The sequence below is a fragment of the Oenanthe melanoleuca genome, chromosome 3, assembly GCF_029582105.1.
Source record: "Oenanthe melanoleuca isolate GR-GAL-2019-014 chromosome 3, OMel1.0, whole genome shotgun sequence".
Taxonomy (NCBI): domain Eukaryota; kingdom Metazoa; phylum Chordata; class Aves; order Passeriformes; family Muscicapidae; genus Oenanthe; species Oenanthe melanoleuca.
In genome coordinates, this window is record NC_079336.1 from 86,745,284 (window position 1) to 86,757,995 (window position 12,712).

Below are 12,712 nucleotides of genomic sequence, written 5' to 3' on the forward strand. Positions count from 1 at the left end.
GCCAACAGAAAATCTGAAATACTGTACATGAGTCAGAGCCCTTAGCAGGAATCTAGTCTAAGTTGGAGCATTTTAAATTACAGACACCAGCTGTTATTTTCCCTACTTGTACTTTATCCATAAAGAACAGCAGTTTGACAGTGAAACAGCCCTGTAGGACTGAGTACAGTGCAGCACAGCCAAGCTCAGAGAGCCAGGTTTATCCACCAGCCCCTGGACAGGCAGCACACAGCTGTGGGACCAAGCTTCTCCCATCACAGCCACTCAGCATCCTTCATGAAAGGATGCCAACCCTGCAGGACCACGAGGTGGGTTTCAAAGATCCCTGTGGATCCCTTCCAACCCAGCATATTCTGTGATTCTGTGCAGCCCTTCAAGACCTGCTGATGAACCATAATACCAAAATCCCCACTGTTGTTCCTAAAAGGAGTAAAGCAGAAAGAGCCCTTCCCTGCATCCTGCCTCCGTGGAGTGGGAGGGTGAGGGGGCTGCCAGAGGGAAAGGAAGGCAGCAGGAGTCCTGCTCAGCCACCCACAGCCCCTTCCCACATCACAGCACAAAGCACAAGCTGCTTCCTCCACCTCGTGGAGAATCGTGAGAATTATCTCCAAACCACAGACACCCAAAATTGATAAAATACACAATATTTAAACAAAAAAAAAATCCTTTCCCTGGCACAGAGTGTTGCAAAATTTTTGGAAATAATTTCCTGTTCCATCTGATTTATTGTGACTGCTTTAAAACTCACATTTTTCTTATTAGTGAAGAACAACATTAAATAAACAAGAGATTCAGAGAAGCAACTTAGAGATCACTGCTGAGAAGCAATGGTCAGATCTTAAGCTACCGGGAAAGTTATATTTATTAATGGCTTCATCATTTGAAAGTGTGGAGAATCTCCTCAGTCAGGGTAGGTTTCTTCATCTCACTGTGCTCAAAAGTTTGTACCATTAAATATTGTTGTTACTACACAAGATAGTAACCCTGTTACTACTATTCTGGAACTGTTATATTCTAAATAAAAGTGGTTTTACTTCATTGGTGCTTATCTTTGTTTCATCAGCTGTCTTGTTCTCCTTTATTTCAAGTTTACATGACAGATTCAGATTCCTCTTCTCCTGATTCAGCCCATTTGTCAGGTTCTACTGTATTTGATACCTTTGTGGGTTTAAAATTTCCTGTATTGCAACTCTGTTTTGCTGGGTTTTTGTTTGCTTGTTTGGGGGAAGAGGACAGGTTTGAGGTGGTTGATGGGGCTTTTTGTTTGTTTATTTTTAATAAGAGTAATTGACACTTCATTCAAATAAATTTTGATAGAAATACAATATTAGCAGTTTTTCTGGCATGTTTTTTGCTTTCATTGCCTCAAATTTTGGTTGCTCTTTGCTCAATGATTTACCTTACAAAGATGTTTTGATTGAAGTGTCCATAATGACACCCACCCCAAAGCAAAGTATAGTATCACACTGCTGAACTAATCAAATGTATTCACTGTGTGCTAATTGCATAGCAAGCAGCAGTGAAACTAGGTTTTAAAATCAACACTCCATTAAGATAGCCAGTAGATATTCACACTTTGCAGTGCTACTGTGCCTATAGAATCTATACATACTGTTCTTTTTGAAAGGTGGTCAAAATGTAGGATAAAAAGTGTCTGAACAAGGACTGTAAGTTTGCCATGTGTGCTCAGAGAGCAGCTGCCAGCACTGCTTTCACCAGGAGCTGAAGGAAGAGATTGAGACTGGAGGGGGGAGCTGGCAGAGGGTAACAGACCAGGTAGAAGAGATTGTGGATGAGGATGGACATAGAATATTTTTAATGGTGAAAAGAGACAAAACACGTTAAAATGAAGAGCATTCACTGTATCATCCAGTGAACGTTTTATGAATGGCTGCCTGGAGTTAGAGCTACAGCATGTAGGAGATGCCCCAGCACAGCATCAGTAGCCGCTGGCATTTGGTGAATATTCATTCACGAGACAACTCTGCTAAAGATGACACCTACTTGACTGACAGTTGTTATTTTCTGTAAAATACTAACCATTTGACTGGTAACAATGTCTTAACATATTTCTCACAGTACGTCCTCTTTCTAGGTCATAAAAAGCAGAAATTGATGTATTTTTTGATACACATCATTAGCTGTGTGACCCCATAAAGTTCAATTCAAAACTGCAGTCAGTACTGCATACTCAGATAACCTTTCTACACAATGTTAACTTATAATATTATTAGCATAGAGCTGTTAAGGATGGATGGGATGACTGGAAGTCACTTTGTCTAAGGCCCCTGCTGAAGCAGGGTCACCTGGAGCATGTTTTCCAGGACAATGTATGAGTACATGACAGAGTACTGCAGGATTTCCAGGGCACTGGAAATGTCTTAGTCAATCACTCCAGACGACATACCTTAAATTGCCTCATTTCTTCTCTAGGCCTATAGTTTTTAGTAGGTGCTTTTGGTGGAAGGGAAGGCATGAGACCACTGTTTCAATGCTCTCAGACTGTTGGCTGTAGCACTACAGACAGAGGGATAAATACAGTCTATAAAGGATTATAAATAAATAAATAAATAAATACTGCCTATAAAGAGTAAAAGGATAATTGCTGCAGTACAAAAAAAGCCTGTGTGAAAGACCAACTGGCCCAAAGTTGTGTAAGGGAAATAATATCTGGGGGGAAAAGTCTTCACAATGAGATTTGATTACATCTGTATAATGTTAAAACTTCCTCTCATTACTCAGAGCCCACCAGAACTACTCCATTTGGCACAATTATTTAAGACCCTCTACAACTAACCAAGCCCTTTACAAACTTGCCAAACAGGCAAAGCCAATTGACACAAATTCACCTCCCCACCAAGGCCATGAATCACCACATACATTAAACTAAAATTAAACTGATATGACTGTGGATAAACACATTCCTTGCATTTTTTTTCCAGTAGGAAATTGACCCACGTTTGGTTTGAATTAAACTCACTCATTGCACTGAAACAAATAACTAAATGGAAAGATATGAGTCCCTTTGAAGAGCGTGCAAATCAAATTTGGGTGATAATTAGCAGCAGATAATTGAAACCTACTGTTTATTTGCACAGAACCTGATGTTACTAAGCTGCCTCTTGAATGGACTAATAGATCTGCATATTCTGCTTTCCACTCTTCTCATTTTTAAACCTTTTACAGAACACTGTCAATTCACCAACGTCAAAGGTCCTGCAACTTTGTTAAGTAAATGAGGGGAAGGAAGAAGCAAGTGAAAATCCTCTTTTTTTCTGTTCTAAAAAACAGTAGACCTGTAACAATTTACATCTGCTCCTTCTCCTCTTCTCCATACACACAACAAAAATGGATTTCAAGATAAATCTTGTTTTGGATTGCAGTACAAACAAACAGGTCTGTATTTGAGCATAAGGTTTTAAGGCTCCTGGTCACACCATTTGTGGCATGGTTTATTCCAATCTTCAGTCTCAAATTCTTTCAATGCCTGGACCCTGGTACCAGAGACATAAAACTACTACTAATACCTTCAAGTCTGAAGGAGCATGGCACATGGGAAAAAAAAAAAGTAAATAAATCCAGTTTTCCCTGCCATCAACAATATCTCCCTGGTATTTATTTCTACCAAATCAGACAGGTAATGAAGAAAATACCTTCACTCTGATTGGGGCAGATGCTAAATACATCTGCATGCAAATAGCAGAGGGGATCTCCTCGCTAGACATTTTACAAATTGAAGACAAACATCAATTCCTCCAAAAGCTATGGAAAACTTATGGAGAATGGGAGCACAGGTAAAATATGACTTTTTTGTAGGATCCTGCTTCATTGAAATGGCTCCAAAACAAACCACACAGCCTCTGACAGAACACTGCTGAAGAAACAGGTCAAAGTGACTTAAGACTAGAAGCATCCAAGAATGCTTTATTACTTATATTTAGGAGATTAAAATTTGACTGCCAAAGGCTTAAACAAAACAAAATCAGTGGGATGGTATCTCCCTTTTAGCTTTAACAAAATCATATGTGTTAATATTTCACTTAAAAAAAAGCAGTCCTCAACTTCCTGGAAAGTGAGATTTAGACTGGTTGTCAGAAGACTAAAACTGCCCTTCTGAATAGATGAGAATAACATAATGCATTTTCATAAAGGGAATTCTAATAAGTATAGATATCTTAATGTTATATATTGTTTTCACTAAAAACTCAATCAAATCATTGGGGAAAATTTAACCTCAGGAAAAAAAAAAAACAGTACAGTAGCAAATAGATTCCATACCTTCCTTACCTCTTAGTAAAGACCTATGTTGTCAATGACATTCAGTACCATGAAAATACCTCCCCCATTCCACCATACTTTGGAACTGACTCACAGCTTTTAGCAATGCCCTTGCTCAAATTAACATCAAACCTTGCATATAGAGATATAGATATATAGGTATGTTCTTTCCTAAACAGCTTTCAAACTGTGTGAGCCCATCCTTGCAACTGTTAAGACATACAAATCCTCAGCTGAGTAAAATATTCACTGCACCTATTCTCACCCAGATACAACGGGAAAAAAGAACAGTGTGTTTAATATTATGGCAATTATGTTATCTAGTACATAAAGAGATACAGTACTGTACAACTTCCTGTGTCTACAATACATCCAATATTTTTAAAATCAGGTTTAAGTCATTTAAATCTCAGATCCCTGAAAAATCCATCCCACACACACCTATTCACCTTTCTGCTCACCTCTTCCAAACCCTGGAGCCTCTTGTCATTCAGCCTCATGTGAATTTCCTTCTCTGGACACAAATGTTTCCAAGTCCCTGTTCCTGAACACTCAGTATAGAGCCTTCCACAGACACAGCAGACACTTTATTTGCCCTTGGTAACAGAGGCCTCCAAAATCACTGATTCATTTGGCCATGAAAGCAACATGGCATTGCAATTGTTCAGCCTCAATAACATGAACTCTGTGAATTTCTATCTTGCTGGCCATTTGTCAGCCCCAGATACACTCAGCAATGCCATGCTGTGAGATGAGCTATATCAGGTTTCCAGTGATGGTGACTCCACTTCCTGGGCAGCCCAATCCAGTGATGAACAACCCCTTCAGTGAAGAAACATCCTTTATATCCAGCCTGAACCTCTCCTGGCACAGCTTGAGTCTTTGTCCTTGTTCTGTCACTAGCTGCCCAGGAGAAGAGGTCAATGCTCAAGCTGCATATATATATATATATATATATGTATGTATATGATATATATGTATGTATATGATATATATGTATGTATATGATATATATATATATGTATATGATATATATATATATGTATATGATATATATATATGTATATGATATATATATATGTATATGATATATATATATGTATATGATATATATATATGTATATGATATATATATATGTATATGATATATATATGTGTGTGTGTCTGTGTTTATATATATGTATATACACACAAAATACAGAAGCCTTAAATTCTGATGCAGCTAGTTCCTCCATTTATAAAATACGTTTCCCCTACAAGGTAAGATATGAACTCTAGAAAAAAAAATAAAATAGGGCTTATTCTCAGCAGTGCAACTGTAAAGGTTTTTGCTTTTACCAAAAATACTGGTTCAGCTGGATACTCTGTGTTCTTTGTGGGTTTTCTTCCCTAGCAGAGGAAGCTCCCTCAAGCTTATTTGGTGCTTACCTATTGTAACTCATTATTTTGTACACTTTTTCCATATCCAATATGATAATCAGTTGCAAGACTAGCAGCACTCCCAAATGCCAATCCATAAATCAGAAATAACTCAGTACCACTACTCATCTGAAATCTGTAAATGCATTGCACCTGTGCACCAGAGCTGCTATGAGCAGATCTTCACCAGATCTTGCTTCTTTTCTGCAGCGACTTTCTTTAACCAAGGTGAGAGTCCACCCCCCAGTCACAAAGACCATTTCTCCCATTTTTTGAAGGTGACAAATGCATTGTGGTGAAAACTCCAAGGAAACGTGTGTATGATTTGAAAGGAAAAATTCAAAGGCTTATAAAAAAAAAAACTTACTGAAGAATTCCTCTAAGTTTTAAAATTGTTTACTTACCTTTCCTTGTACCAATCTGATGGTTTTTCTTCATTAACTTCCTCAAAATGAATGCTGTTTTGACTTTCTTCATTTAGCTGAGCATTAACACACAAACCCAAATCTTCAGAAATTCAGCCTTGTAAATTTGAATAAACATAACAAGTGCCAGTATAAAAGTGCTATTGAAAAGCAATAAAAGATATACCATGTTCCTATAACAAGGATATTATTAGGTGAAGATACCTGCACAACAGACTTCATAAAATGTTTAGCAATGCAGAAGGTTTGCCTGGTGATTCTACAGGGATATGACAAAAAGGGCGGAAAAAAAACCAACCCAGGATGCTTAGCCATCCTGACCCAAAAAGAGCTTAAAATAATATATAACTGATTTTATTCCTTTTGTTACTGTCTGAATTCATGTGGGAAGCATTCAAAAGGCATGTTTATTTTGTCTCATTGACAAAATAACAAATACTAACCATGAAGATTTCTACCTTTCAACAGTGCAGGCCCTATTCCAAGATGAGAGGCAGTGCCCTTCACCAATGCTCCACTTCCACAGCCTCCAAAAATAAAGTGAGGAAGTTCTAGGCTTAAGTGCTTTACTCTATCAGAGTCTCAGCATACTCTCTGAAAAATTCAATCACAGTAGGAAAAGGTTCATCATCCCTCTAATAAAAGTAGGAAGATTTGTTGTAGCACCTGCAATTGCAGCATCTTCTCACAAAACACCCAAACACAGGTATCTATAACCAAATGCAGGTGACATGAGTCAAACCTGCAGCATGGGTGCAGCAGCCTCTTGGCTGACAAAAAAAAAAATAGTCCCCCCATCTTCCATCTCCCTGGGGCATCATGAAGATGATTCCTGTACCTTGTGAAAATACACCAGAGAAGGAGAGCATGTCTCAAGAACCTCGCTGTGGCAAGACTACTAATACCAACAAGGCAGGACCATTGGCTCTCTTTGGAGATTAACACTACTGAATGTAGTTATAATGCCACATGAACCAAATCCTACTAGTGTATGCTCAGAAAGATGCATAAGGAGTATGGAAAGTTGGCCTACTAAGTACATTACAACAGAGCTGCATCATGAAAAGCAGAGTAAGAATATTTTGTAGTCATATTACTTAAAACTGAGACCAATCATCTTTTGGAAATGTAAATATTCAACTTGGTTAAATCAAGACAATCACAGATAGACATTTTTTCCCAAATCTTTGGCTGTATTGCAATGGTTGTTTCAATTTGTAATCTCCAACTAAACATTTCCTATCCATGGATTAACAATATATTTACTGACTTGTGTCTTTTAACAGTATTTATCCAACATAACAAAATAAACTGCAATTTGTTATACTTTTTTTTTTACAAAACATTTTATAAATATTTTTACAAAATGTATACAAAGCAATTTCAAGTGAGACATACTTTACAAATGAAGGTATTTAAGCAAATAAAGTCCATACCACGCTGACAATAAGTGACACATCCTCTTTAAGTGAAGTCAGTCTGTAAGGCCTCCCTACTCTAACAGATAAATTATACCAAAATCTTCAAAATGAACATAGTTTTCTTAATTGCCAGTTTAAAATTCGTTTTAATATTAGGCAGTATTAAATAACATTGAAATCACAATGCTGATCCAGCAAAATAATGAAAACATGTTTCAAGTCATGCACATTCACAATACTTTGCTGGACTTGAGCCCATATGATTAATGAACTTTTTTTAAGCACCACAAAAATACAATTCTTTCATTTACTGCTTCACCACGTACCAGAATTCCTTTAGAATTGAATTCAAAGGAGTGAATGACAGAACACTAACAATCTAAGATCAATCTTACTAGGATTGTTCAAGGGGTTCCTCTCATCAGCAGTTCAGAGAAATGGGTCTGACCAAATCAACCACGATTACTTTTGTCATTTTTTACATGCCATTGTCCCCCCTTCCCAATGAGACCCAATTGAAGACACATACCCTGATACTTCAGTTACATATTTGCTGTAGAGAGGCTGGAAACCCCCATACCCATTTGAAGTGGTACAATAAGCAAGGGGACTGATGAATGTGCAACTTCACTTTTTTTCCTCAATAAAAGAAACATTTAACTAGTTAACATACAGCTGTGTAACTTACTGCTCTCCTTCTTAAATAGTTCAGAATGGTTAAGTTTCCAAAGAGATAAAATAAAATATGCATCAGGATACACAGCCATGAGAATATTATTAAATCTAAAAAGGCAATAGGTGAAGACTATCTTGTCAGTTTTGCCAATATGAAAACAACTAACTGCCTGAGAGTCTATTCTGTGGATACCCAACTTAAAATTTAAAACTGGCAATACTTATTAATATTTCATAGAACACTTGGGAATGTAGGGTTTTAACAAACACATACTTTTAAATTGGCACAATTTTTTTAAATGGCAATTAGTAACATACAAAACCAGTACTTCCATTCATGTTGAAGGGGAAATGAGTTTTAAGGAAGTTCATCTTTCTCTCATTGCTTTCTAGATTTGGTTTCCTTTAGTGGTCTGACAGTGGACTGTAGCTCAATACTGAGTTGCACTGTAATGTTCTACTATCTCAAGGGTCTAACTCTGCTTCCTTCTATGCCATTCAGATGGACAGAATTACACATCAGCAAAACCTTTTGGTTTCTCTCCCGGTAATCTGACTGACAACCACAGCTTGTCACAATGAGCCTCTTACATAATGAAAATCATACTCAGCACATCTGGGAAATGGCTGGTAAGGTTTCTGAGAAATGGTGGAGAAGTTCTGGGGGAGAACATGAGCATACCTTAGAAACCACAAAAGCTGGATCCTCCTGAGCAGACATATGTACTACACACACGTGACGAACGTCAGCGCGCTTATGTGCACAAAAGCACTCATGACCAAAGTAAACTAGAACAAAGCAGCATGGGCAGCAAAAAAAAGTCATAGATTAAAATAAATAAATAAAATAATAAGATTCTATCTTAACAACATGACAGCAAGCCAAATACAAACCATGCAATGGTTTCACTTGGCTTTACAATATGAATTAATAATTACACATTTTTTGATATGTTTAACAATGGGATTGCTGATCAACTTTGGTCTGTACATATCTTGATAATTATGACTGCTACAGTGGAAGATTTAACATTCTCTGACAGTAAAAAGCAAAAAAAGAAATCAAAAATAAACACTGGCCTTTAAATTTAATCAGAGTAAGGCTAATATCCTCTTAAAATATAAGCTACAAATACAGTTTTCAAATAAAAGTGCTTTTGACACTTGGTCTAAAAAAAACCAAAAAACAAACAACAAATTAAAAAAAAAAAAACATTTATACCACTTCAGAAAGACTCAAGGCTGACTACATCCAATTATAAAATGCAAAATCTTTTCCTCAAGAGATAACATATATGTATTATATATATAAATTCATGGCTCTATCATGGCCTCATCCTGTACACTTTGCTATTTACTGGCTTCCATTCTACCTTCCTTAGTCAAGCATTTATTATTCCATATCATGCCACTGTGACTAAGATCATATAATATCATCCCACAGACTAAAGTTACCCACTACAAATATATCAAGTACTAGTTTCTGCTCAGAAAGCAATAGAAAAGCACTTAAAGTTTAAATTATGAAGCCTTGTAAACACACTGATGATTTCCTTCCAACTTAAGAATCCAAGAATTCAGATTCATTAACAAAGCAAATAATCACTTCTGAATAGAGGTACAGTGGGTTTTTCAGAAAAACTAAAATTTTGATGATTTGTGGAAGAGAAGGGTAAGGGAGAATTGTTGCTTCCATCACTCTTTAAAAACATTTCCTCAATAAATATATCCTTTCAAATGACTGTGATTGTCAGTATATTATACCGTATTATATAGGGCCTAACGATCTGCAACCTTGTTATGTTGCAGTACTGCTCAATTACCAAAAGCACTATCATAATAATACTTGAAACAGTAAGGCCCTAACAGACTGCATTCTAACAAGGATTAACTTTACTTGGATATCTCACTGTAACCACAATGAGTATTGCTCTCAAACACAGAACAGAATCTAGTTTAGAAAGGTTAACCTTAAATGCATGTCAGGCTGTACTTGTGGTGTCATTCACATTTGCTTCTGCTAAGAGAAACATAACTTGTCCATGGTACTGTAACTATTAACACTCTAAGATACTATTTACAGCTGCTTCTAAAATAGAGTCAGTTTCTACAACACTTTCACTGTGGTCTGGAATAAATTTTTCCAGGCAGTTCTCTTGCGAAGCGATAGGTGAAAAATTAGGGAACTCTAAATCAACGGAGCCACTACTTGCTGCCTCATTTTGTGGCTGCCTCCCAGCTTTTTTAAGTTCCAAGATGTTTTTAAACGTAGTTTCTAAACTCTTACTGAGCAGTAAGTCTTGCTGGGGTTCACCAGAGCCTTTCCTGTTATCAGGATGCAAAACCTCATTCTTTGGAGAGCTCCTCAGAGTTTTGTCTTGAAGTGAATTATTACACGTTACCTTTGAGAAAGGCTGAACTGTGTTCCTCGATATTTTATTGTGTGTTCCTTGACTGCCTCTTGACACAATTTTTGACAAGTCTTCAGAACTCAAAGAATTCTCAGTGGACTTGGCAAGATCTTTCCCACTCATCCTTTCTTCTGAAACAGCCACGTATTGGCTCTCAGAAGAACAATTAGCTTTTTCAAACTTTAAAGCTTTAGTGAGGCTCTCAGATTTTTTAGAGGAAGCTTTTCCTTCTTGTGGTGTCAGAATGTTGTTAGGCACTAGAGGAAGTTTACTGTGATTTGTGGACTCTGCTGAGCTGGATTTTGGTCGGTCTCTGGCTTGGGTTTTGGTAGTCTGACTTCGAGAAGGTAATGTTTTGCTAGATTGATGGTCACTTTTGCTGGACTGTGCTTCTTCAGCTGTTTTCTCAAATGGTTTGGCAGAACAACAAAAATCGGCCTGATAACCATCTGAAAAGTAAGTAGCAACATTTTACTAAAATTACCTACACATCTAAATAACTGACACTCCAACGCAGTTCCTGAGTACTGAAATTCAAATAACATTCACAGCTTACAGATCTGGGTCTTTAAGAGATGTTCATATGTTTAAGTGTTCTGCTGTGTACAGGAGATTAGCACTAAATTAATCAGCAAACTGCTCACGTATGTGCACTGTAAAACCAGATTAAGGGCACTTCCCAGCATTCTAAATATGCAAATATGGTCTCTGGAGATTAATAATTTCTACAACACAACCTGTGAATATCTTTAAAAATATGCAGATCATGCAGAACCTCTAAACAAATCATAGCTGTAGTATTACACAATTAGTGTGTTTCCAGGTGCTATGTTTAACAATATCCCAGTTAAAAATGCTGCCATTTAAACAGCCATGACACTCCAAGAGCAACACTTCATTAAGATGAACATGAGTATTCACACCTCAAACAGTGCTGTTCCTTCGGGCTGCAAGCAAACTCAGACTCTTCCCTGCTAGAATGGAGGCACTGCAGGAGTCAGGACTGCTGTCAAACAGTAAAATACTGTTTCTGCCAAACATGTAAAATATTTTTTCCCCACAAATAACTGCTTCAACCCTACAGTGTCTCTGGATTGTTGGATTCTGGAGTCATACAAAGTTATCTTGCAAATGCTTATTCAGGATTTCAACAACTGGAATCCATAGCAATCAGTGCCTCACTGTGGCCACAACTATTTTTAAACACTCTACACTTAATTTAGAAGTTGAGCATTACTTACCAGGATCCACAAGTGCAAGACGCTTATCCCGGGTCAGAGATGCTCTTTCCTCCTGGTTAAACATCCTATCAATCATAACCATTTCTGCAGAGGGGTTTATCCGCTGGAGGGAAAGGGAAAAAACAACCAATCTCTGTAGTGACTCATGTTGGTACCAAATCAAAACATTGATAGCTTAGTTAATTTTCAGAGAAAAAGAAACTTCTTCTATTATTTGTGAAGAACACTCACAATTCAACAGCTGACTCTGACCCAACCACTACTGAAACTCAATCATGAAATATTATTCACATTGTACTGAAAATTTTATTTGGGAAAGACTTTAAAACAGGGAATTGCTATTCTAGTTGTATCACGACTGAGTATGCTTACTACTATATACCACTATTTTTTTTTTTACTTCGTACACTATCCTTCTCTTTTAGGGGATCAACCAGCAAAAACCTTAAACTGGGACCACCCTATCATCATCCTTGCACTTCTCTCCCATCCTTTTAACTAGCTGAGGCAGAGCTGCATTTTGCTACAGTGTCTTCAAGCCAGTTGGATCCATCCATCACAGAAAACATTCACTGCACTAGGCCGTCACACAGGCAACTGGTTTCAAACCTGAATGCTATGTGAAATAAATCTTTCAAAATTACTAAATGGTATTTGCCATACAACATACTAGATGCTAAAAAACCAAATCTCAACCTCCATCCTCTCTTTGCACCTGCAAATACTTACAAATATTTAATGGCTAGGACCTTTTACAACACAACTGCTAGCTTTAAAACCATATTAATTCTAACAGTTATGTATTACTGTCTCTATCTAAATGTCTATTATACTCAAATTCA

At 37.2% G+C, this 12,712-nt stretch overlaps 1 protein-coding gene across 6 annotated transcripts in view; it reads right to left on the bottom strand.

The window, feature by feature from the left end:
• Window positions 1-9,291: 9,291 nt before the first annotated feature.
• Window positions 9,292-12,712, bottom strand: part of BICRAL (BICRA like chromatin remodeling complex associated protein) — a 42,807-nt gene continuing 39,386 nt past the window's right edge. For all 6 annotated transcript variants that reach the window (XM_056489000.1, XM_056488998.1, XM_056488996.1 and 3 more), the window contains 2 exons: window positions 11,871-11,973; window positions 9,292-11,078 (listed from right to left, as the gene is read on the bottom strand). In XM_056489000.1, the coding sequence (XP_056344975.1) occupies window positions 10,276-11,078; window positions 11,871-11,973 (906 nt within the window). In that variant the 3' untranslated portion in view covers window positions 9,292-10,275. The remainder of the gene's footprint in view (window positions 11,079-11,870; window positions 11,974-12,712) is intronic.